The sequence below is a fragment of the Salmo trutta genome, chromosome 11, assembly GCF_901001165.1.
Source record: "Salmo trutta chromosome 11, fSalTru1.1, whole genome shotgun sequence".
NCBI lineage: Eukaryota > Metazoa > Chordata > Actinopteri > Salmoniformes > Salmonidae > Salmo > Salmo trutta.
The window spans coordinates 733,100-760,219 of NC_042967.1; the positions used below are offsets into that span (position 1 = coordinate 733,100).

At 41.6% G+C, this 27,120-nt stretch overlaps 2 protein-coding genes across 4 annotated transcripts in view; one reads left to right on the forward strand and one right to left on the reverse strand.

Moving 5' to 3' along the window:
* The first annotated feature begins 6,263 nt into the window (after positions 1-6,263).
* LOC115202056 (ADP/ATP translocase 2) lies at positions 6,264-8,902 on the forward strand. Its single transcript, XM_029765912.1, has 4 exons — positions 6,264-6,504; positions 7,344-7,830; positions 7,963-8,103; positions 8,287-8,902. The coding sequence occupies exons 1-4, from the start codon at positions 6,394-6,396 to the stop codon at positions 8,442-8,444; spliced, it is 897 nt and encodes a 298-aa protein (XP_029621772.1). The 5' UTR covers positions 6,264-6,393; the 3' UTR covers positions 8,445-8,902.
* Positions 8,903-10,002: 1,100 nt separating this feature from the next.
* Positions 10,003-27,120, reverse strand: part of LOC115202057 (cilia- and flagella-associated protein 97-like) — a 30,592-nt gene continuing 13,474 nt past the window's right edge. For all 3 annotated transcript variants that reach the window (XM_029765914.1, XM_029765913.1, XM_029765915.1), the window contains 2 exons: positions 19,456-19,612; positions 10,003-11,222 (listed from right to left, as the gene is read on the reverse strand). In XM_029765914.1, coding sequence (XP_029621774.1) covers positions 11,092-11,222; positions 19,456-19,612 — 288 coding nt within the window. In that variant the 3' untranslated portion in view covers positions 10,003-11,091. The remainder of the gene's footprint in view (positions 11,223-19,455; positions 19,613-27,120) is intronic.

Here is a 27,120-nt window from a genome sequence, read left to right on the forward strand (position 1 = left end):
AACAGCTTGGGAAGTTCTAGAAAATTTGGTCATGGCTTTAGAAGCTTCTGATAGCCTAATTGACATCATTTGAGTCAATTGGAGGTGTACCTGTGGATGTATTTCAAGACCTACCGTCAAACTCAGTGCCTCTTTGCTTGACATCATGGGAAAATCAAAAGATATCAGCCAAGATCACAGAACAAAAATTGTAGACCTCCACAAGTCTGGTTCATCCTTTGGAGCAATTTCCAAACGCCTAAATGTACCACATTCATCTGTACAAACAATAGTACGCAAGTATAAGCACCATGGGACCACGCAGCCGTCATACTGCTCAGGAAGGAGACGCGTTCTGTCTCCTAGAGATGAACGTACTTTGGTGCGAAAAGAGCAACTCAGTCCCAGAACAACAGCAAAGGACCTTGTGAAGATGCTGGAGGAAACAGGTACAAAATTATCTATATCCACAGTAAAACGAGTCCTATATCGACATAACCTGAAAGGTCGCTCAGCAAGGAAGAAGCCACTGCTCCAAAACCGCCATAAAAAAGCCAGACTACTGTTTGCAACTGCACATGGGGACAAAGATTGTACTTTTTGGAGAAATGTCCTCTGGTCTGATGAAACAAAAATAGAACTGTTTGGCCATAATGACCATCGTTATGTTGTGCATCATGTTGTGGGGGTGCTTTGCTGCAGGAGGGACTGGTGCACTTCACAAAATAGATGGCATCATGAGGCAGGGAAAATTGTGTGGATATATTGAAGCAACATCTCAAGACATCAGTCAGGAAGTTAAAGCTTGGTCACAAATGGACAATGACCCCAAGCATACTTTCTAAGTTGTGGCAAAATGGCTTAAGGACAAAAAAGTCAAGGTATTGGAGTGGCCAGCACAAAGCCCTGACCTCAATCCCATGGAAAATTTGTGGGCAGAACTGAAAAAGCATGTGCGAGCAAGGAGGCCTACAAACCTGACTCGGATATACCAGCTCGGTCAGGAGCAATGGGCCAAAATTCACCCAACTTATTGTGGGAAGCTTGTGGAAGGCTACCTGAAACATTTGACCCAAGTTAAACAATTTGAAGGCAATGCTACCAAATATTAATTGAGTGTATGTAAACTTCTGACCCACTGGGAATGTGATGAATGAAATAAAATCTGAAATGAATAATTCTCTATTATTCTGACATTTCACATTTTTTTTAAATAGTGTTGATCCTAACTGACCTAAAACAGGGAATATTTACTAGGATTAAATGTCAGGAATTGTGAAAAACTGAGTTTAAATATATTTAGCTAAGGTATATGTAAACTTCCGACTTCAACTGTATGTATTACAAATATACACTTCAACAGTGTTTACCAATCTTGGTCCTGGGGCATCAACGGTTACATATTGTAATTATGCAATAGACTAGAAACATGATTTAACTAGTTAAAGGCTGATTTGTTATTCATATATACAGAAATAGAATTTTAAAAACAGTACACTCCACTTCCTATGCATCATGTAAATACTCTAAAACCGATTCATCTCAATATCTTTCTTTCCTTCATCTGCATTGATCTGATAAACACAGGATTGATGTAGTATTTCATCAAATCAGACTTAATTTCAACCAGTAGAGAATGTCAAACACTTCACTGAAAGAAGTTCATTATCCAAGTGTTATAAATACATAATACATGCATTATAAATATTATAATTGTAATATTATAAATACAAGTTCAATCTGTACTTCAATGCACATCTGGTGTGCATTAAAAAAACAGGAAGAAAGAGGTGGCGGCGAGAGATAAAAAGACAGAAAGGGAAAGAGGTAAGAACAGAGGAGCAGGGAAGAGAGGATATGATTAATGAATTACAGTACTACCCTAATATTCTCTCAGTTCATCACAATTACATAATAGTGTCTCTAGTGGTGTCTCATAACCAGCCTCTCAGTCGGCCAGAAGGTTATCTTAAGAGCAGGTGAGGTGGCGATGACGGGACTGGGGGTTGGCATCCTCTTTCACATCAAAACATACCTGCAGACGAGAGACAGATGGAGAGGGAGAGATGGCATGTTTAAGCCATGCTTTTTAACATTTTTATTCTAACACTGTCAGTCATCATAATCATCAGGTGAAATGCAAAACTGACCTTGGATCATTAACTCTGGGACTACTGCATCTCTATTTCAATGTAAAGCATCTCTTTAATAATACTTCCTGTTGACCTGACCAAGTGACCTCACCTCTGAACACGCTGTTCCCTCTATGTAGCCAGTTCAGATGCGGGAGGGGTTCACCGACACAGCTGATTTTTAATTTAACTAGGCAAGTTACACACAGCTGATATAACCTATAGGGTTTAGGGAGAGAGGGATGAAGTGAAGGAGAGAGACTGTTATTGAGAAAAGAAGGTAGGTAGAGACAGTGTTCAACAGGAATCTGTGTGTGTGGCCTCACCTGGTGTCCATACTAAGTGGCTGCAGAGTACTTTATGCTGAAAAATATGCACAGACACACGAGGACAAACAATATAGCGCAGTTATAAAAATAATCAAATCAAATTTATATAGCTCTTCTTACATCAGCTGATATATCAAAGTGCTGTACAGAAACCCAGCCTAAAACCCCAAACAATGCAGGTGTAGAAGCACGGTGGCTAGGAAAAACTCCCTAGAAAGGCCAAAACCTAGGAAGAAACCTAGAGAGGGACCAGGCTATGGCCAGTCCTCTTCTGGCTGTGCCAGGTGGAGATTATAACAGAACATGGCCAAGATGTTCAAATGTTCATAAATGACCAGCATGGTCAAATAATAGTAATCACAGTGAACAGGTCAGGGTTCCATAGCCGCAGGCAGAACAGTTGAAACTGGAGCAGCAGCACGGCCAGGTGGACTGGGGACAACAATAATGAAGTGTCTTACTATTCTCCATGGTTGGCCCTCTTGTCTACTGTTTGAAGGTGGAAGGAGCCACAGTTATACACCTGAGCCTGCACAACACAATCCATCAATCAGATTGATCCATGAGTGTGTAGGTGTGAGTTATTGTTCTACATTATTTCAATATGGGTGAGTTAAAATAGTCAGTTTTGTTTTTGTACAGACATCACACCCTTACCTGAGAAGTAGAAATCAGTGTAATGTAGTCTATGGTGTTGCCAGTGAACAGCACCCTCTTCAAAGAAGTAGGATTTGAAGATCTCCTGCACACGGATTGCCTCTCTTGCTGCGTTGTTGGACCCCATCCTTGAAACATCCTGCTGAGCAGCAGACTTCTCCTCTGGCACACGGCGGCGAGCTGCAGATCCCCTCCTGGTCCTCTTGTCCATCCGCATGAAGTTATGCAGGACACAGGTAGCCTTCACACGTCTGAATTCCTCCAGGAGGCAGTTCCAGATGGCCCTGGTCACCCAACCTTGCAGTGCCCTACACGGTAACTGTAGGCAATCGTTTTGAAGGAATCTCCAGTTACAAGGTTTCTGTAGGAATATGGAAGATAATGTTATTATTAAACTTTTACATCACCAGGTCACTGTGGATTACTAAAGTAGAACAAATCATGATAACATTGGATTGATAGATGCATGTGCACACACATGTGCATGTGGAGCATGTGACAATTTAGCAGGATCATATCAAGGATAACATCACAAATGAATACATAAATAACACTTGAAGCTTGATGATAAGTTGATCATTTGAATCAGCTGTGCAGCGCTAAGGCAAAAACAGAAATGTGCACTCCTTTGAGTCCCCAGGACCAGGACTGAGAACCATTGCTTTTCTTTGGGACCTCTTCGTCTGCAGACAGGCTTTCACAGCTCTCTGTATCTGAGGTCAGAAAACCTCACAAGAAACAGACTTCATTTTACTCAAATTAGACGGCACTGAATATTATGTTACTATTATATCCGTCCTCACTTCTAGGGACTGGAACTACACAAAAGTACTTGCCCTATCCAGAATAGCCTACTCTCTCACTTTTGACAGTTGGGGCTGCTATCCTTTCACCCTCCTCCATGGCTGTTAGCTAGCTACCTACAAATGCATTTAGAGTTTTTTTTAACAATGATAAATACATCAAGATAGCCAGCTAATATGAAGTTAGGTAGCTGGTGATATTTAATTCACCTAGCCAGCCATCTATACAGTATGTAAAGTTGGCTAAATAGCTAGCTACGTTAGCAGCTCATTTGAGTTAGCCTGCACTGTTGCTAGTTAGCTAATAATAAATGTTGTTTTTTTTGTACATTTTCAAAATGTATTTACTTACTTGAATATGTTCTGCCAGCCATGTGGACGATTGGAAACAGGGCAGCAAAGTGTGTTTGTCACCAGAGCGTTTTAGAGAATATTACTATTTAACTATTTACCCATTTAATAACCAGACCTTCATTCAGACTTGCTATGCTAAATTCTTAACGAACAATCGAAAGTGCTGCTATATGCCGTCATATGCAGCCAGCATGCCCACAAGCGAGCGGCATTTTACCGCTTCCCAGTGAACACTAGCTGCTACTCGCATTACTCTTACTCGTTGCATAACTGTATTAATATAGTGAAAATAAATATCACCTATTCATTTGCGTAATTAGCCTATCGCAATGTACGTGCGCGTAGGATTTGGTCCCATTCCAAGGCACAGATCAAGCTCCTACGCACGTCGAGGACAGAGCGGCGCACTAGTATCGGTAGACGTCGAAGCCCCCTGCGCGCACACATGACCTATTCGTGCAACTCCTCTTGATCTCCACGCTGCAGCGATGGGTCTCATGGAAAGGCGGACACGAGGAGCATGTACACACGTTGTGCCTGGAGTTTGAAACAAGGTGGGATTTTATAATCACACAGACCCATTAGCCTATTAGTTATCAATGGGATCCGGCTGGCATTCACCTACATTAGTATGTGTCACAGGTGAAAGGGAAAATCAATGGTCTTGGTGCAGATCTTTTATAATTAACCTGGTAATCAGGGTTGTAAGTATAGGCAAAGCCTATAGGAAAATAGTAGGCTATATTCTTCCCAAACAGTGCAGACTATAGACAGCAAGTAGGCTGACTTAACATTTCTTTGATTCAAAACATTATTTTAGGTACATTATTGTTGTGCAAACAGAATGATTGAGTTAAGCCATCTAGAAATACCAATAAAATAGTGTTTGATTGAAATCGACTGTTACTGTCTCAGCAACCAAGTGGAGAGGGAATGGATTGGGGCACACGCGGGTCTTTGGAAGCAACTCCAGGTCCCTTTGTAAATGTAATTACATGGCTTATGTTTTGCTTTCATAGGTTACTATTGTGTCGGTTAAGTCACACGCTACATAATGTTCTACAAGAGACAATATTATCTCTTGCAGTGTCCAAACAACGATCCAACATGTTTTCCTGTATGTGAGAAATGCAAGAATAGGAATCTGTTTTCAAAGCTGGAACACCAGGTTAGAAATGGTCAAAATCATGAACCGAACATGTTTTTCTGAAGGTATTGGCCTAATGCATACAACACGGAGGAATACTTTCGTTACAGGGGTGAAAGCTTGTCCTAAATAGCCTAACTTCTTAGGAGGAACAGGCCTGAAGATATTAAAAATACAATTTCATTGACAATTAATGATAATTACAAAGGCCTTAATCAGTACATAACATGGAGACACGCGCGCTTCCGGCTCTTCAAACGCATCATATGCTACAGGTCAGGCTATGAAATGAAGCAAATCCTCACCACATCATTAATAACATCACATTGTTAAAAAGTTGGCAAGCTAAGCCAAAGTCTTCAAAGTCGCATGCGCATACCAGCAACAATGTCACCCTCTCGCCCTCGCTGTTAACGTGTGAATTTTGATGGCCTAATTGCGAGGCCTATCACATTTATCAGAACAATAAGACCTATTTTGAATTATGAAGATACATCAAAAAGCTAAGCTTAAAATTACATTTTAAAAACATAGCCTACCCATGCGTTCATTTCACATTGTATCATGGTTCCCACCCTAAACTGCGATACAACTTTGGCCTAAAGAATAAATAGTAGCCTACATTAATAATGATAAATAGCTGCGATATTGTGGTGTTATTAATTAGAATAATAATAAATATTGTCTAACACCACTGTGCCATCGGAAAATGACTTGAATTTGCCCTTTAAAAGCCACCAAGGTTAGGTTAAGGTTCAAATCTTAAGATGTGAACCTTAACCTAGGATATTTATTTAGCCTCGCCAATCTGTTCGACCGTCTGCATATCCATCATCCCCAAATTCTCGCGATATATAGCCCAGATATATTAGGCGGGATGGGGGCGCTTCCTCCACTTGGAGGGGCGTTGGGTTTCTTTGAGGGTGTCTTGGAGAGGACTGTCTGGAACATTTAGGGTCTGACCTCTACTCCACGAGGAGGAACTTGAAAACATGTCGGACGCGGTGGTTAGCTTCATTAAGGACTTTTTGGCCGGTGGCATTGCTGCTGCCATCTCCAAGACAGCTGTTGCTCCAATTGAGAGAGTAAAGTTGTTGCTCCAGGTAAGACTAAGTGAGAATAATTGTTTTTCAGTCTCAGTCATAAAGTTACTATATTATTGGTTATCCATTGAGTGCGCAGAAGTCACACTTTTAGAGTAAGATTGTAATAAAATTAGATACATTTCGCAAATGGAATAACTGCAGACAGACATGAGAAAAGCGCTTTGGGAGACGCTTTACGCACGTGACTTGTAGCTGTCCAAGGTGCTATAGAGCTTTCTAATTGGATTCTATAGGACTCGGGCCTTTCGTTCACCGAATCATATGAAACCGAATCATATGAATTTCAGATCATTAAAGAAAAAGTACTATTTTGAATAACAAAAAGTTAATTCATTTGATGCGTTCTTTATATTTTTAGTGTTGATTTCAAGTACACGTAATGTTATGTTTCGATTAATAGGATTATAATTCGTTACGCCAAAATATCGATAATCGTTTGGATATAAGAGCAGCGATATTTGGTTTAGGACTAGGCTACAGCTAAATTTATCCAGACGCATGCAACCCAATACGCACAGACTGTGCTCAAGTGACATGAAGCAATGGCCAGTGTACAACAGCGCTGAGAATAGCTGATTATAACAGAAATTGCACACATGCATTCGTACAAACCCGTGATTGTTATTGAATTAAAGTGAATTAGGAATTTGTCCCAACAACAAACATTTTACATTTTACATTTTAGTCATTTAGCAGACGTAAGATAAACTTCAGTTGCTAAATACAAAGTAGGCCTAAAGCACAATGAGAAAATCCGATTGACATGTTTTTTTTTTTGCTTACTGAAATGAGGATAAATTCATCAATTATTTGGCTTCTGTTGTTCTGTTTTCCAGGTCCAACATGCCAGCCAACAAATCACAAAGGAAATGCAGTACAAAGGGATCATGGACTGCGTCAGGAGGATTCCCAAAGAGCAAGGCTTTATCTCCTTCTGGAGAGGCAACCTGGCCAATGTGATCCGCTACTTCCCCACCCAAGCCCTCAACTTTGCTTTCAAGGACAAGTACAAGAAGATCTTCCTTGGAGGAGTGGACCAGAAGACACAGTTCTGGCGTTGGTTCGCCGGTAACCTGGCATCTGGTGGCGCGGCCGGTGCCACCTCTCTTTGCTTCGTTTACCCACTTGACTTCGCCAGAACCAGGCTTGCGGCCGACATCGGAAAAAGCGGAGCCGAGAGAGAGTTCAGCGGTCTTGGCAGCTGTCTCAGCAAAATCTACAAAGCCGACGGTATCAAGGGCCTGTACCAGGGATTCAACGTGTCTGTCCAGGGCATCATCATCTACAGAGCTGCTTACTTCGGAGTCTACGACACTGCCAAGGGTGAGGAGCATGAGCTAAAGTCAAATCATAAATCTAAGTAGCTGTTTGCAATTGGGACGTTGTTAAAAGTCGTGTATTTTACAATGAAATGGGCGCAGATTCCCAATTATGTTGCTCTATGTCATCTTCTAGGTATGCTGCCCGACCCCAAGAACACACACATCTTCGTCAGCTGGATGATTGCCCAGAGTGTCACCGCAGCCGCCGGTATTATTTCATACCCCTTTGACACCGTCAGACGTCGTATGATGATGCAGTCAGGACGCAAATCAGGTGAGCCAGTTGTAGGTCCTACTCGTTGATTCATATCAATGAATGGTCTACTGTAACTGATCCATGGAAATATTCCATTGGTTTTATGCACGCGCACAATACGCTTGGCAATTGTCATTGAGTTGCCTATATATTGCATTTTATTTTATTGCATTTTAATGATCAATGTGTCCAACTCAATAGCGGACATCATGTACACTGGCACAATCGACTGCTGGAAGAAGATCGCCAAGAACGAGGGAGGCAAAGCCTTCTTCAAGGGGGCCTGGTCCAACGTGATCCGAGGCATGGGCGGTGCCTTCGTCTTGGTGCTCTACGACGAGATCAAGAAGTACACATAAGCATTCACAACTCCCTAAGGAAACCCTTCACCACATGTCTTAATTGTATCATATAATGATAACAGCTTTGGTGAATTATCGGGGTAGATGTGTATTCTATTGAGCCAGCCCAGGAGTTGGTTGCTAGTTATCCTTCTCGCCAGTGTATTTGGTCAAGTGAGCAACGCACCGACTCTGAAACTTGTATATATCTTACCCAAGATGTACAAAAAAGCACACATCCAGGCCTACTGGTTGACTGTCAAACTGGTCCAGAAAAGGGATTTTTCATTTGAATTACATGCCTACTGCAAACAGATTGCATCCACTCTTCTCAGTTCTTTCTCTCATAGTAAGCAAAAGGAATCTACTCTTCACAGCAGCCGCTGTCTACCAAGGACTATGTTCCTGTGTTGTCATATCTCATGTGTCCCACAATAAACATTATTTTAATAATAAAGATGAAAAATACCTACTAAGCCCTCTGCTTTGGTGCATTCCTTTGTCATTCATATTTGTTTTATTGAAATATTGTAATGTATACAATATATAACATAATATACAGTATAACATAACAATCAATCGAAACATTTAGGTAAGGTTTACTAGTTCCAGGCTCTGACTTGGGCTATTATAGGGTTAGAAATATCATCCATCCCATTTTCTTGGGCTGCTATAGAGATCCTTCTATTGGGAGCCAACCTAGATGGGAATCGTATAGCCCAGTGTCTCATTAGCTGCCATGCTTCATAGTCTGTTGTTATGTATGTAACAGATACAATACAAATCCAATATTACTCTCATTTTCTCAAACATCAGGTTTTACTAGGCTATACATACACATTACTATAAATGCTGGGTGAAGGGATGACATAAAAAGACAAAAAAATATACAAATGTATTACTTTTCATGTGCTAACCATCATAAACCAATTTATTTGAGTAAGCTTATAGTACTAATTAATTACAAATACTGATTAAGTATTTTCCTTGTTCTTTTCTCTTTTGATGACTTATATCAATCAAATGTATTTATAAAGCACTTCTTACATCGGCTGATGTCACAAAGTGCTGTACAGAACCCCAGCCTAAAACCCCAAACAGCAAGCAATGCAGATGTAGAAGCACAGTGGCTAGGAAAAACTCCCTAGAAAGGCCAGAACCTAGGAAGAAACCTAGAGAGGAACCAGGCTATGAGGGGTGGCCAGTCCTCTTTCTGGCTGTGCCGGGTAGAGATTATAACAGAACATGGCCAAGATGTGCTGGGCCAGTCATTCCTGGCAGCTAGCATGTCACTCACTTGTTGGTTTTCTGACCATAACACAGCCAATCACTGGCCTATATCCCTTGCCACTGCTGTAGCCATTGTGTGTGTGCGTGTGTGACATTATGTCATTGTGGGGGATAATTATTGATATCCACAACATGCCAGATTTGCTGTCCGCTAAGTGTGTCTGCATTGGCAGTCTTTGTTGCCATATGGGTGGCATGCAGCTAACTGGCCTACAAAAGACAGCTGCCACAAGTGGGAAAGTCCTGTGGACATTGTTTGAGCTCCTTTGACCACGGACAGACATGATTGGTGCGGCAACAAGCAGCTTTATTGGAAAACGTCAAGAAATTTGCACAGGATCACAATAAAAAAAGATATATGACTAATTCTCCCATGATATTCTTAAAAAGCTTTACTAGAACACAAATATCTCTCTCTCTCATTATTCATCATAATGTAACACAACAATGAGAGAAAAATTGATGAAAAGTTCCACTTGAACAAATTTCACAAGAGTGCAAATACAGCATGGCATACTTAGTACTTACTCTATTCACTAAGCATATTGATAGGCACCACCTGCTAAACTGACCAAATTATATATATTGTTTTATTATACCTGAACCATATTCGCTACCGGTCAAACGTTTATGAACACCTACTCATTCAAGGGTTTTTCTTTATTTTTACAATTTTATACATTGTAGAATAATAGTGAAGAAATCCAAACTAAGAAATAACACATATGGAATCATGTAGTAACCAAAACATGGAATGTGCCTTGTTAAAAGTTAATTTGTGGAATTTCTTTCCTTCTTAATACGTTTGAGCCAATCAGTTCTGTTGTGACAAGATATAGCCAGGCTATATCATCCATTACAACAGAAGTACAGTTCACAATACTTTATAGCAGCTAGAGCTGGTCCTGGGAAGCAATAGTGACACAGTTTCATGAGAACGGCAACACAATATCATTCTTACATCATATAGGACTGGTTTCCCGGACCCAAATTAAACCTACTCCTGGACTAAAAAGTATTCTCCAAGGAAAAAAATTGAAATTGAAAGTTCTTCTAGGCTTAGTCTAAATCTGGGAAACAGCCAATCAGTGTCAGATCCCTTTATTTATGAGTATTGTGTGCTAAAACAGAATCACTGGACAAGTGCATGATCAGAGCACAATGGAGATTTAGTTTCGACAAAGTGTGACCACCTTCCGGCTTCGCACCTCTCTGACACAGATCCTTCACTCCTAACAAACTCAACTTAACCATCTGGGGGGAAGAATGTCAAACTGACCTTGGATCAGTGTTTAGGGGCAAGTATTGCCTTATTGGTAAGGTCTTGGAAGGGCTGGGGGAGTTGGGGAATGGTGCTCCTCCGTGAGCACAGCTCCTAGGACCAGGTTGCTCGGGACACTGCCGCACTGGCATGCCTGGGTAGGGGTGTGGCGGTGATAGCGATGGCAGATGATGCCCTGGCACTGTGGTGGTGGTGGTTGGTACTGCCAGGCCTGGGGATCTTTCCTGAAGAAACAACAAGACAACAGGGGACAATACTACTACTAATTTACATACTATCACTAATACATTAATTACATACTAGTATTACTATACTACACATATGATGTACTACCTTCTCCCAAATTGAACTCCCTCAATGTAAAAAGATATGGGCCATGTACATTTGAGTACATGGCATTCTACATTTGTGAGCTAAATATAATCCATGGGGGGAAAAAACGAACAAAAATAGCTGTGAGCAATTGTTATAATTTTGTGCACTTTAAACACGGACAGATCACTCAAAAACGATATTTTAATATTTGTTCATAAAAATTGTGCATATCAGCAGCCACTTTCAGTACTGAGCAAAAACAGTGATGACGATGCGTGATACTGAAAATTCAGGCAGCTACACAGACACTATAGAAGCTCCAATCTGTTTGAGAGCATTTTTTTACTCTCAAATTATTTAAATGAGCAAGAAATACATGTCATTGTTGCAATAGTTTGTGAGTGGGAAACACACACAAGAGTACACCAAACATTAGGAACACCTTACTAATATATTGACTTGCACCCCCCCCTTTTGCCCTCAGAACAGCCTCAATTCGTCGGGGCATGGACTCTACAAGGTGTCAAAAGCGTTCCACAGGGATGCTGCACCATGTTGACGCCAATACTACCTTCAGTTGTGTCAAGTTGGCTGGATGTCCTTTGGGTGGTGGACCATTGATACACACGGGAAATTGTTGAGCATGAAAAGAACTGCAACACTGCTGGGTTTGACACAAACCGGTGCACCTGGCACCTACTACCATACCCTGTTCAAAGGCACTTAAATCTATTGTCTTGCCCATTCACCCTCTGAATGGCACACATACACAATCCATGTCTCAATTGACTCAAGGCTTAAAAATAATTCTTTAACCTGTCTCTTCCCCTTCATTTACACTGATTGAAGTGGACTTTTACAAGTGACAAAAAAAGTAACCTTTATTTAACTAGGCAAGTCAGTTAAGAACAAATTCTTATTTACAATGACGGCCAAACCTGGACGATGCTGGGCCAATTGTGCGCCACCCTATAGGACTCCCAATCACGGCCGGATGTGATACAGCCTGGATTTGAACCAGGGACTGTAGTGACGCCTCTTGCATATGAGATGCAGCGCCACTTGGGAGCCCAAAATAAGGGATCATAGCTTTCACCTAGATTCACATGGTCAGTTTGTCATGGAAAGAGCAGGTGTTCTGTTTTGTATACTCAGTGTATACTATCATCCAAAGTTGGCATGTTGAATAATTTTGCCATATTAAACTATATTACAATGTGCAAATTTCCCTAATGTGGACACTTTGTGTTACTACCTCACACAAGCTTGCATTTTCATCTCACACCATTTAGGGAAATTACATTTTTTTTAAACTCAGATTGGTGATGTTAATATAAAACTATATAGTCATCCAGATCAAGACACTAAATCGATTGCTTTAAACAGATTCATATCTTTGGTTTGGTACCGTAGAACTTGTGAAAGTTGTGAGTTGTGAAATTGAAACTCATATGGCAAGGGAAAATCGGGTGCTCTCTTTATTAAAGCCTCTGTTCACAGCAAATTGTCCCAGTTCCATTGATTTCCATGCAATATTGACGCACTATTGATTACAGTAGAACAAGCTAATCAAGTTCAGTCTGGAGTGGCTGCTTGGTAAATGTTGACGCGTGCGTAGGGCTGTTACGGTGACCGTATTACCGCCACACCAGCGGTCACCAGTCATAAAGGTGACCGCGTGAACGTGAACGTTTAGTTATGGTAATTAGGCTTCTCCAAGCCCTGATGCTGCTGATGGTCTTAAGTAGCCTACCAAACTTGCTAATTGCCTGGCACTCAGCACTCAATTGTCCCTCTAATTACGCTGACATCAATGGAAATGTGATCGAAAATCGAATCAAACACTTCATGAGAGCCCATGATCTCATGTTGCACAACATTTCTATAGGCTATGCAATTGCGTGAGAAAACAGAGTGATGGCATCTATTAAAAGAGGAGGATCCCATCAGCTTTCTATAGACTACTATATTTATTTATCAACTTTCCTAATATTAAGCACATTGCTTCTCTTTACAACAGGAGTATAGTCTACCTGGCTGGCATGAAAATGAACCACAGGAAAAGCGTCCTCCATTCGCTCTTTAAGTGCATAGATTATGTACTTTTTTCTCCTGCCCCTGTTTTGAGATAAGTGCATGATTAATGGTTCATTCTATATCAAAACAAAATATTATTTAGTATATGCAAAGACAAGATTAAATCTGTCTGTTGGGTGACAATATTAGCCTATCACTTGTGAATGATGCCCAGAAAGAAACAATGCATAACTTTTTTTTGCCACTTTTTCAAATCATAATCGCAAACCTCATGTAGCCTAGCCCATAGGCTATATGTTTTGATATGTTTTGTATCACAACTAAAGTGGCCAAATAACATTTACATTTACATTTAAGTCATTTAGCAGACGCTCTTATCCAGAGCGACTTACAAATTGGTGCATTCACCTTATGATATCCAGTGGAACAACCACTTTACAATAGTGCATCTAAATCTTTTAGGGGGGGGTTAGAAGGATTACTTTATCCTATCCCAGGTATTCCTTAAAGAGGTGGGGCTTCAGGTGTCTCCGGAAGGTGGTGATTGACTCCGCTGTCCTGGCGTCGTGAGGGAGCTTGTTTCACCATTGGGGTGCCAGAGCAGCGAACAGTTTTGACTGGGCTGAGCAGGAACTGTGCTTCCTCAGAGGTAGGGAGGCGAGCAGGCCAGAGGTGGATGAACGCAGTGCCCTTGTTTGGGTGTAGGGCCTGATCAGAGCCTGAAGGTACGGAAGTGCCGTTCCCCTCACAGCTCCGTAGGCAAGCACCATGGTCTTGTAGCGGATACGAGCTTCAACTGGAAGCCAGTGGAGAGAGCGGAGGAGCGGGGTGACGTGAGAGAACTTGGGAAGGTTGAACACCAGACGGGCTGCGGCGTTCTGGATGAGTTGTAGGGGTTTAATGGCACAGGCAGGGAGCCCAGCCAACAGCGAGTTGCAGTAATCCAGACGGGAGATGACAAGTGCCTGGATTAGGACCTGCGCCGCTTCCTGTGTGAGGCAGGGTCGTACTCTGCGAATGTTGTAGAGCATGAACCTACAGGATTGGGTCACCGCCTTGATGTTAGTGGAGAACGACAGGGTGTTGTCCAGGGTCACGCCAAGGTTCTTAGCACTCTGGGAGGAGGACACAAGGGAGTTGTCAACCGTGATGGCGAGATCATGGAACGGGCAGTCCTTCCCCAGGAGGAAGAGCAGCTCCGTCTTGCCGAGGTTCAGCTTGAGGTGGTGATCCGTCATCCACACTGATATGTCTGCCAGACATGCAGAGATGCGATTCGCCACCTGGTTATCAGAAGGGGGAAAGGAGAAGATTAATTGTGTGTCGTCTGCATAGCAATGATAGGAGAGACCATGTGAGGATATGACAGAGCCAAGTGACTTGGTGTAAAGCGAGAATAGGAGAGGGCCTAGAACAGAGCCCTGGGGGACACCAGTGGTGAGAGCACGTGGTGCGGAGACAGATTCTCGCCACGCCACCTGGTAGGAGCGACCTGTCAGGTAGGACGCAATCCAAGCGTGGGCCACGCTTGGATTGCGCTTGGATTGCACAATAATCTGCTTCACAACAGGTGTAGAGCCTAACTGGCATACATACGCAGCATGTGAGTTTGAAGTTTGGGGAAGATCATTTACTCCATAAAAATGCACCTTTATAATAAAAGCAGTACATGCATAATAGCATTTGCGGTCACTTTTGATAATGGTGTTTTCCCGCTAATGGAACATTCGAGTTTATAGCCTAGTGCCATGTGCTCATTCCTGCTCTTATAATGTGAAGAAATAGCCTAATAGCTTATCAACATTTTAAACTGAACTGTTCTGTTCATCATTGCGTAAAACAGTTTTTGAGATACTAGTGGTTGTATTCATTTGGAATCTATCACATTCCACAACAGTCCCAGACTATGTTTGGAATATTTATATCTCACACAGAATAGGTCAACTTTTGTACTATTGGGGATAGTAGATTGATATAGGCTAGTGCTTTTGCTGTTCGTTAAGCCTACTCATCTTGTTGGCTGGCAAAAAGTAAATGTGGACAGTTCTTCCAATATCTTCAATATGCGACTCGGAATTGGATAAGGACGCGCGCATTTATAATATAATAATAATAATAAATTACATTTGTAAAGCACTTTTCATTATACAGAATAATCTCAAAGTGCATAAAATAAATTTAAAAACAAATATACATTTTTTTTTGTTGGGACAACTAGACCAGGCAACTGACACAAAGAACACAGCGGACGCTACAAGGGACAAAGACAAACCCAGCTTTCTTTATCTAACTTTGCATTGTTGGAAAAGGACCTGTAAGTAAGCATTTCACTGTTAGTCTACACTTGTTGTTAACGAAGCATGTGACAAATACAATTTGATTTAAAAGTCTTCCTAAAGAGAAAGGTCCTTAGGCCCATTTTAAAGGAGCCCAGAGGCTGTAGTGCCTTCAGGTGGTCCGAGAGGGCATTCCAGAGGCTAGGGGCGGTCAAGCTGAAAGTCTGATCCCCCAAGGAGCTGAGCTTGGTCCTGGGGGCGTGGAGTCACTTGTCCTAAGGGTGGGTGCAGGTGGGGTTATGGAGGGAGAGTAGTTATTTTAGATAAGGAGGGGCATTGCCATGAACACACTGGAATGTCCGCAGGAGGGTTTTGAATGCAATCCGTAATGAGATGGGGAGCCAGTGCAGAGAGATGCCGCGATGGGATGGCGTTTCCGCACTCTCATCAGGATCCTGGCAGCGCCGTTCTGGATGTACTTGAGCTTCTGGAGACTCCTGCCTGGGTTCCCGATGAAGAGTGTGTTGAGGTAGTCCAGCCTTAAGGAGATAGAATGACGCTTTACGCGGTTGTTTGACGTGGCTGTCAAAGGTCAGGGAGGAATCAAGCTTTACACCCAGACTGGAAACTCAGGGGGAGAGAGGCGTGTTCCTGATGTGCGTCCCTGATGTGTCTGTTTTCACTTGTAGTCTGTAAGAAAGACCTGATCACGTGACGGAGAGCCATGTGAGTGAGAGGTGCTTCGAAGCAAGCGTCATGCAGGGAGAAGGGAATTATAATTATAACGGCCACTGGCTGCAAATGGCATGGATTTGTTTAGGGGGCATTACAGCCACACAAAGGGGATGCCGCTGGGAAATTTGAGGTATTATCAAGTGCTTGTCAAATTGTGAATGAGAGAGAGACTGATGAAGCCTGCACAAAAAACATTAAGCAGACGTCATGCCTTTCATGCAACTTTTTTCAAATCATCATTAGCGTCACATCATGCAGCCTTAGAATGCATTAAAAATCAAAACATATAACTAAATTTACATGAATATCTCTAAATTAAGCATATAGGAGTACCTGTTTCTTTATTAACCGCTCACCACAGAACAAAATGTGCTCACTCCCTCAAATTGTTTGGAGAAAATATCCTTTCTATTTTTTTTCAATTGTATTCTTCATACTATAAAATAATGCCATGGAATTCTAAGTAAATCTCATCTGCTAAATGAACTAGTGTAGCCCACAGCCATATGGGATAGCCAGCTCAGTACCTAACTGTCACATCCTGACCAGCAGAGGGAGTAATTGTATTATATTTGGTCAGGACATGGCAGAGGGGTATTTGTTTCATATGGTTCGGGTTGTGTGTGTTATTTAAGGGGTGTTTGGTTTAAGTAGTCTGGGGTTTGAGTTATTGTTCTAGTGTTGGTTTTCTATGGTTTTCTAGTCTGTCTATTTCTGTGTGGTTTGTGTGGCTCCCGATCAGGAACAGCTGTACATAGTTGTTCCTGATTGGGAGTCATATATTAGATGCTTGTTTTCACCTGGGGATTTGTGGGTTGTTGTAGTTTACACTGCTAGAGTCTGTAGATCCTGTGAAACTGTTGTTCTTCGTTTTCTGTGTTCACTTTATTCTAATTAAATATAAAGATGAGCATTCATATCCTGTCTGCGTTTTGGTCATCCATTCCCACTGACACCCGTGACAGAACAACCTACCAAACATGGACCAAGCAGCGGAGGAAGGAGCGACAACAGGTGGAATATTGTGAGTCATGGACTTGGGAGGAGATTCTGGCCGGAGAGGGCCCATGGAGGAAGTCTGGGGAGGACCGGAATCGCTACTGGGGAACACCGCTGGCGAGGAAGCCGGAGAGGCAACCCCAAGATTTTTTTTGCGGGGGGCACACGGGTAGGTTGGCTGGGCGAGGATTAAGTCCCAAGCCAAATCCCTGTGTTTTTTCCAAACAACCATTGACTGGACAGGTCCTGTGCTTTGGGGTGATGGGTGCTGTGACGAGGCCGGGTATTTTCAGGCTGGTATGCGCAGTACCAGCGCCCCGCATGTGCCAGGGGAAAGTGGGCATCCAGCCAGTAGGGGTGATGCCAGTCCTGCGCTTGAGACCACCAGTGCGCCTCTTTACGGTCCAGTGTTTCCCGCTCCCCGCATTAGCCCTGAGGTGCGTGTCTCCAGGCTGACATGTCCAGTACCAGCACCACGCATCAAGCTTCCAGTGAGTCAGCCCAGTCCAACTCAGCCTGTTCCCGCTCCCCGCACTAGCCCGGAGGTGCGTGTCCCCAAACTGGCACTTCCAGTACCAGCACCACACATCAGGCTTCCAGTGCGTCGGCCCACTCCAACTTGGCCGGTTCCTGCTCCCCGCATTAGCCCTGAGGTGCGTGTCCCCAGGCTGGTACCTCCACTACCAGCCCCACGCATCAGGCTTCCAGTGCGTCAGACCAGGCCCGAGATTCCGGCAACAGTGCCTCGTCCAGAGTGTCCGGCAACAGTGCCTCGTCCAGAGTGTCCGGCAACAGTGCCTCGTCCAGAGTGTCCGGAACAGGTGAGACGGCCCACTGTCCGGAACCGGGTGAGTCTGCCTGCGCTCCAAACCAAGTGAGTGTGAAATTAACTGTGAACTGTGTGAGTCTGTCTACAGCTTGGAACCAAATGAGTCTGCTTACGACCCGGAACTGAGTGAGTCTGCCTATGGCCCGGAGCTAAGAGACTCTGTCTATAGTCTGGAGGATAGTAGGCCAGAACCAGAGCCAGCTGTACATCGTTGTTCCTGATTGGGAGTCATATATTAGATGCTTGTTTTCACCTGGGGATTTGTGGGTTGTTGTATTTTACACTGCTAGATTCTGTGTAGCCTGTGAAACTGTCACCTGTTGTTCTTCGTTTTCTGTGTTCACTTTATTCTAATTAAATATAAAGATGAGCATTCATATCCCGTCTGCGTTTTGATCATCCATTCCCACTGACACCCGTGACACTAACATAAGGACAACTCACAGTACGCTATTCTGTTCTTCTGAAACAAACTACATTTTCTCCCTATCATGTTTCTTTAGACCTGTCTAAAATAAATAACGGATTTATTGTGAAGGTTTAGGCTATACTACATGGATTTATTAGACTTTTTAAAATGTAGATGTTCCAAAGGTCTGCATCAGTGGCTTGCAAGCCAGAAGATGCGGAAACCAGAAGATGCTAAATGTGTTTATGTTAATTAATGGCCAATTACCGTGAGACTGGCAGTTATTTGCTTGACAATCATCGGCTGATGAAATTTTGTGATGGCCACAGCCCTATGTATGTGTAGTTACTAATTCACCAAAATACAAGTAATCTGAACACAAGTGTGACACGTGTGTATACAGTAGGGAGTCATTTTTATGTTTTGGTCTTCAAAATATCACAACTTATTTTAGCATATTGATTATGAATTTGGACATGTAAAACGTTTTTTTTTTTACACTCGGCTACAGTATATATAAATAATATATGACAACAGGAAGCAGCAACAGTATCATTTTCAACTTATGCTTTAGGAATATAAATGTTAAGATCATTTTTCAACATGATTCTACTTCATCATGTAAAAAAATTGTGAAAATAAGTTTGTCCTGGCTACATGCCTACAATCTCAAAAACATTATATGCTAAAAAAAAAAGATTATTAAAAGTGGACTAATGGAAAAAATACCAAAAGATGTTTTGAGTAAAGTGATCCTTTAAAAGATGCAAATTCAGTCTCTCTTAAGGAATGACAGAAATAAGTATGGTCTTAGGGCTGTTGAGAGCTATTGAGCATCAGTTCTTCAGAGAGGTTACCTGGTGACTTTCTGCTGGAGGTCCGTTCCATATTGGAGGGCGATCTGTCTATGGCAGAGAGCGCGGTGGCGATGCCCAGGTATCCGGCCTGGCACTGGTAGTCTGCCCTCTTCATGCCCCGGGTGGGCCTCACTGACTCTAGCCTCCGCAGGAAAGCCTGGTGAGAAAGGGTGATAACAATTTCTGTGAAGGGTACCTGTATAATGTCTTCCTAAGACAGAGAAGAATGGGAGAAACTCTCAAAATACAGGTGTCCCAAGCTTGTAGCTTCATACCCAAGTCTCAAGGCTGTAATCGCTGCCAAAGGTGCTTTAACAAAGTACTGACGAAAGGGTCTGAATACTTATGTAAATATTATATATATATTTCCTTTGTCATTTTGGAGTATTATGTGTAGATTGATGAGGATTTAGAATTTTTTAAATACATTTTAGAATAAGGCTGTAACGTAACAAAATGTGGAAATAGTCAAGGTGTCCAAAAATGGATATAGCAACTGCTGATTGCCCCTTTAAAGGCAGACTCAGTGAAATTATGTTGCCACGAGCAGCACTGCAGATATTAAGATGAGCCAGGGCACCATAACAGGGGAGAAGTTGATCCTCGCGCTTCAGCGCTCTTAGTTGATGCGGAAATTGATCCACTATCCTGTTAACTTTCTGCATCTACTTCATATCGCTGACTCTACCTTTAACACATGATTGACAAAAGGTGACGGTATCTCGATTTGTGACAGCCGCAAAGTATGTGCTGGTAGTTAGGTAAAAACACAACATATGTATATTAACTGTGAACACTGTATGTCTACTGCACAGCTTTTGTATGTGTGTGAATGAGTGAGAGTCAGTGAAAGAGAGAAAGAGAGAGAGAGTACTATTCAACTTATGTTGGGCAGTAGTTCATTCAGAGATGGATTTGGTTAAATCCGGTAAATAAAGATGAGCATGCAGATGAGGTTCTATGATGTCATAGATCCCACATCGACCCCCCCAACGCTTTGCTCCTCTCCCTAATTTAACTGGTTGGTTGGCCCTTAGCCATGACCTTGCCCTTATTGGAAGAGCATGGCATGAGTTTACACTAACTCTTCCTTACACACAGTCCACACTAATTAAAACTACTTGACCCCTCCGATCATGTTCAATAGCTAGGTTTCTTGCAAATAGATTTTATTTCAATGAGAAACTGGATAAATAAAAGTGACAATTAAACTAAAGTATTAACCAAATACATTACCAAAACACAAAGAAATTGGTCATTATGGCAAGATCATATGGCATTTTTATATACATTTCAACTATCTAATATGACTTCTCATAGACTGTGAGTAGACAGTTCATGTAGAAATGTTTCCAAGGCCATACCACCAGAGACCTTAATGAAACCGGGAGAGAGGATAGTGAGCCCTGAAAATCAGAGGTAAAAACGTGCCCATTGAGAGAAGAAATAACCAGTGGTCAGCCAGTAGCTCAAAATGTAATGTGCAGTCACACTCCCACCAACAAGACCTTTGGAGAGGAAATCTTAGTAAGTGAGACTGTCAGGAAGAACTAGGAAACAGGGGAAAGGGTAAGAATGGTCCCGCATATTTCATAGGAGGCAGAACTGACCGGTACTATATCTAAACCCCTTGCTAGAAAATATATAGAAAATGTTTTGTGTAAACCAATACAATCTCTCAGACAGTGTGTATAACAATATCCTAAAACAGGCATAGAGCCAGGTAAAGACAAGGTATTCATATTTCTCTCAGGTCACACTTTGGATAGTCTCAAATTATAATCTACAGATGGTCAAACTATCTGTTGATATGCAAGAGTGTGAGGGAGAGGAAACTCCTCAAGAGGGGGAGGCGAGTAAGAGAGCGAGAGCAAGAGAGAGAGAGAGTGAAAGAGAGCACTGCAAGACAGCTACAGTACTGTACAGCCTGTCCCAGCCAGCACACTGACTGCTCATTGCACAATAACAATGGGAGTTTTGAAGATAAAAGGGTGACTTTTTGACATATAGGATGACACATGACTAATCACTGCAAACAATGAAAATTTGGGGATCAATTCCCAATTTCTTTTTACAAATTAATACAAAATTAAAGCTGAAATGTCTTGAGCCATTAAGTATTCAACCCCTTTGAAATGGCAAGCCTAAATATGATCAGGAGTCACATAATAAGTTGCATGGTCTCACTGTGTGTGCAATAATAGTGTTTGACATACTTTTTTAATGACTACGTAATCTCTGTACCCCACACATGCAATTATCTGTAAAGTCCCTCAGTCGAGTAGTGCATTTCAAAAACAGATTCAACCACAAAGACCAAGGAGGTTTTTCAATGCCTCGCAAAGGGTACTTATTGGTAGACGGGTGGGAGAAAAAAATATACACTACCGTTCAAAAGTTTGGAGTCACTTAGAAATGTCCTTGTTTTTGAAAGAAAATCTATTTTTTTGTCCATTAAAATAACAGAAAATTGATCATAAATACAGTGTCGACATTGTTAATGTTGTAAATGACTATTGTAGCTGGAAACAGCAGATTTTTTTATGGAATATCTACATAGGCGTACAGAGGCCCATTATCAGCAGCCATCACTCCTGTGTTCCAATGGCAAGTTGTGTTAGCTAATCCAAGTTAATCATTTTAAAAGGCTAATTGATCATTAGAAAACCCTTTTGCAATTATGTTAGCACAGTTGAAAACTGTTTTTCTGATTAAAGAAGCAATAAAATTGGCCTTCTTTAGACTAGTTGAGTATCTGGAGCATCAGCATTTGTGGGTTCGATTACAGGCTTAAAATGGCCAGAAATAAAGTCCTTTCTTCTGAGACACGGCAGTCTATTCTTGTTCTGAGAAATGAAGACTATTCCATGCGAGAAACTGAAGATCTGGTACAATGCTGTGTACTACTCCCTTCACAGAACAGCTCAAACTGGCTCTAACCAGAAAAGAAAGAGGAGTGGGAGGCCCCGGTCCACAAGTGAGGTAAAGGACAAGTACATTAGTGTCTAGTTTGAGAAACAGACGCCTCACAAGTCCTCAACTGGCAGCTTCATTAAATAGTACCCGCAAAACACCAGTCTCAATGTCAACAGTGAAGAGGCGACTCCGGGATGCTGGCCTTCTAGGCAGAGTTCCTTTGTCCAGTGTCTGTGTTCTTTTGCCCATCTTAATCTTTTCTTTTTATTGGCCAGTCTGAGATATGGCTTTTTCTTTGCAACTCTGCCTAGAATGCCAGCACCCCGGAGTCACCTCTTCACTGTTGACGTTGAGACTGTTCCTTGGTGTCCACATCACCAACAAACTATTATGGTCCAAACACACGAAGACAGTCATGAAGAGGGCACGACAAGACCTTTTCCCCCTCAGGAGACTGAAAAGATTTGGCATGGGTCCCCAGATCCTCAAAAAATTCTACAGTTGCATCATCGAGAGCATCCTGAGCAGTTGCATCACCACCTGGTATGTCAACTGCTCAGCATCCGACCGTAAGGCGCAACAGAGGGTAGTGCGTACGACCCAGTACATCACTGGGGTCAAGCTTCCTGCCATCCAGGACCTATATCCTAGGCGGTGTCAGAGGAAGGCCCAACAAATTGTCAAAGACTCCAGTCACCCAAGTCATAGACTGTTCTCTCCGCTACCGCACGGCAAGCAGTACCGGAGTACCAAGTCCAAAAGGCTCCTTAATTAACAGCTTCTACCCCCAAGCCATAAGACTGCTGAACAATTAATCAAATGGCCACCCAGAAAATTTACATTGACCCCCCGCTACTACTCGCTATTTATTATCTATGCATTTGATTACCTTTATCCCTACCTACATGTACAAATTACCTCGACTAATCTGTACTCCCGCACATTGACTCGGTACCAGTACCCCCTGTATATAGCCTCAATATTGTTATTTTATTGTGCTACTTTTTATAAAAAAAATGTACTTTAGTTTATTTAGTGAACATTTTCTTAACTCTATTTCTTGAACGGCATTGTTGGTTAAGGGCTTGCAAGTAAGCATTTCACGGTAAGGTCTACACCTGCTGTATTCAGCGCATGTGACAAATACAATTTGATTTGAATATCCTTTTGAGCATGGTGAAGTTATTAATTACACTTTGGATGGTGTATCAATATACCCAGTTACTACAAAGATACAGGCGTCCTTCCTTATTTTGTCCCAAATACCAAGTGCTATGTTTGGAGCAAATCCAATATTTTTTTTTTAAATTTAACCAAGTCAGTTAAGAACAAATTCTTATTTACTATGGCCTAGGAACAGTGGGTTAACTGCCTTGTTCAGGGGCAGAACGACAGATTTTTAACTTGTCAGCTCAGGGATTCGATCTAGCAACCTTTCAGTTACTGGTCCAACACTCTAACCACTAAGCTACCTGCTGCCTCATCTGTCCATAGGATGTTGTTCCAGATCTGTGTTAGGGTTCGTTTCTTTCGTATCATCATTGGCTCATTGGTGAAATTAGCATTATGACAATATAATTAATTAAATCATTCAAAACCCTTTATTAATGCAATTGCAGACAGAAGTTGACAATCAGGAACATAGCACGCATGTTTCCGAGTAAGTTCTGCATCAAACAAAAGGTCTCAAGTTGTTTTATTAAACCGAAGTCCCGCCTTAGTGATGTCACTGACTACGTCATTACCTTTTTACTCCTGAGACCAAAACCCTGCATCCATAGCTATACTCTCTTATCTCCCACACTCCGCTGTAGAGTTCTGTCTCAGTCACACATTATAAGAGGGGCCTTTTTATAAGAAAGAGAGAGAACTAAAAAACAATTGTGGAATACTAAACCTCTACAATGAATATATATATTGTTAATCTGTAGTCTAGTACCCTATAAATGTAAGGAGGGAGGGGTCTTATAACCCCTCCCCTTCTATTAATATAACATAAGCAGAATCAATTATTCTAATACATCAAACATCTGTACAGCCCCAAATCATGACCGCTAGGTGAATCCTGACAACTGTACAGGCTTTTTTAGATGTTTTTTGGCAAACTCTGATCTGGTCTTCCTCTTTTTGAGGCTTACCAATGGTTGTGGTAAAACCATTGTTTTTTGTGGTAAACCCTCTGTATTTACTCGGTTGAAGTCTTCTCTTGATTGTTGCCTTAAAACCTGTTAGGGATAGGGGGCAGTATTTGCACGGCCGGATAAAAAACGTACCCGATTTAATCTGGTTACTACTCCTGCCCAGTAACTAGAATATGCATATAATTGTTTGATTTGGATAGAAAACACCCTAAAGTTTCTAAAACTGTTTGAATGGTGTCTGTGAGTATAACAGAACTCATTTGGCAGGCCAAAACCTGAGAAGATTCCAAACAGGAAGCGCTCTCTCTGACTTTATCTTGGCCTTCTTGATCATCTCTAACCAAAACAGGGGATCTCTGGCATAACGTGACATTTTCTAACGCTCCCATAGGCTCTCAGAAGGCGCCAGAACGATGAATGGTGGCTTTGCAGGCCATGGCTGAAAAACATTAGCGCATTTGGATAATGGTCGATCTGAGGACAATGAGACTGGAGGCGCGTGCACGAGCCGACACCATGTTTACTTTCTCTCTCTTTGAACGAAAACAATGACTCCCGGTCGGAATATTATCGCTTTTTTACGAGAAAAATAGCATAAAAATTGATTTTAAACAGCGTTTGACATGCTTCGAAGTACGGTAATGGAATATTTTGCATTTTTTTGTCACAAAACGCGTCGGGCCCTTCTTTACCCTTCGGATAGTGTCTTGAACGCACGAACAAAACGCCGCTATTTGGATATAACTATGGATTATTTGGAACCAAACCAACATTTGTTATTGAAGTAGAAGTCCTGGGAGTGCATTCTGATGAAGAACAGCAAAGGTAATCAAACTTTTCTAATAGTAAATCGGAGTTTGGTTAGTACCACACTTGGTGGGTGTCAAAATAGCTAGCCTGTGATGGCCGGGCTATCTACTCAGAATATTGCAAAATGTGCTTTCACCGAAAAGCTATTTTAAAATCGGACATAGCGAGTGCATAAAGGAGTTCTGTATCTATAATTCTTAAAATAATTGTTATGTTTTTTGTGAACGTTTATCGTGAGTAATTTAGTAAATTCACCGGAAGTGTTCGGTGGGAATGCTAGTCACATGCTAGTCACATGCTAATGTAAAAAGCTGTTTTTTGATATAAATATGAACTTGATTGAACAAAACATGCATGTATTGTATAACATAATGTCCTAGGATTGTCATCTGATGAAGATCATCAAAGGTTAGTGCTGCATTTAGCTGTGGTTTGGGTTTATGTGACATTATATGCTAGCTTGAAAAATGGGTGTCTGATTATTTCTGGCTGGGTACTCTGCTGACATAATCTAATGTTTTGCTTTCGTTGTAAAGCCTTTTTGAAATCGGACAGTGTGGTTAGATTAACGAGAGTCTTGTCTTTAAAATGGTGTAAAATAGTCATATGTTTGAGAAATTGAAGTAATAGCATTTCTAAGGTATTTGAATATTGCGCCACGGGATTACACTGGCTGTTGAGTAGGTGGGACGCAAGCGTCCCACTGGCCCAGAGAGGTTAAACACAAATACGCCTACCTCCTGGAGGGTGTTCTTGATCTGGCCAACTGTTGTGATGGGTTTTTTTCTTCACCAGAGAAATAATTATTCTGTCATCCACCACAGTTGTTTTTCTGTGGTCTTCCGGGCCTTTTGGTGTTCCTGAGCTCACCAGTGCGTTCTTTCTTTTTAAGAATGTACCAAATAGTTGATTTGGCCACACCTAATGTTTTTGCTATCTCTCTGATGTTTTTTTTTTAGATTATTCAGCCTAATGATGGCTTGCTTTACTGGCAGTGACAGTTCTTTGGACTTCAAATTGAGGGTTAACAGCAACAGATTCCAAAGGCAAATGCCAAACTTGAAATCATCTCTACATCTTTTATTTGCTGAGGGAATAACACACACCTGGCCACGGAACAGCTGAGCAGCCAATTGTCCAATTACTTTTGGACCTTTAAAAAGGGGGGGAGACCACATTTAAAAAGTGCTGTAATTCCTACACCGTTCACCAGATTTGGATGTAAATACCCTCAAATTAAAGCTGAAAGTCTGCACTTTCAGCTCATATTCATAATTTAATTTCAACTCCAATATGCTGTGGTAGACAGCTAAAATCATAATTCATTCATTCATTCATTCATTCATAATAACTTGGTCACTGTCCAATTATTTATGGACCTGACTGTATGTTCCTGAGTGGCCGAATTACAGTTTTGACTTAAATCTGCTGGAAAATCTATGACAAGACTTGAAAATGGTTGTCTAGCAATGATCAACAACCAATTTGACAGAGTTTAAAGAATTTTGAAAAGAATAATGGGCGAATATTGTACAATCCAGGTGTGCAAAGGTCTAAGATACCTGAAAGACCCAGGGTTGTGAATAATTATGCAAATGAGATATTTAGTATTTAAATTTCAATAAATTAGCAAAAGAATTTAAAACATGTTTTCACTTTGTCATTATGGGGTATTGTGCGTAGATGGGTGAGAAAAAAAACAATTTAATACATTTTGAATTCAAACTGTAACACAACAAAATGTGGAATAAGTCAAGGGGTATTAATACTTTCTGAACGCACTGTATCTAAAAATGTA

Bases quoted from the DNA above. Each gene is read 5' to 3' on its own strand.
- LOC115202056 (XM_029765912.1), top strand. From the start codon at position 6,394: ATGTCGGACGCGGTGGTTAGCTTCATTAAGGACTTTTTGGCCGGTGGC. The intron at 7,831-7,962 runs GTGAGGAGCATG...GTCATCTTCTAG, and splicing joins AGTCTACGACACTGCCAAGG to GTATGCTGCCCGACCCCAAG. The intron at 8,104-8,286 runs GTGAGCCAGTTG...CCAACTCAATAG, and splicing joins GCAGTCAGGACGCAAATCAG to CGGACATCATGTACACTGGC.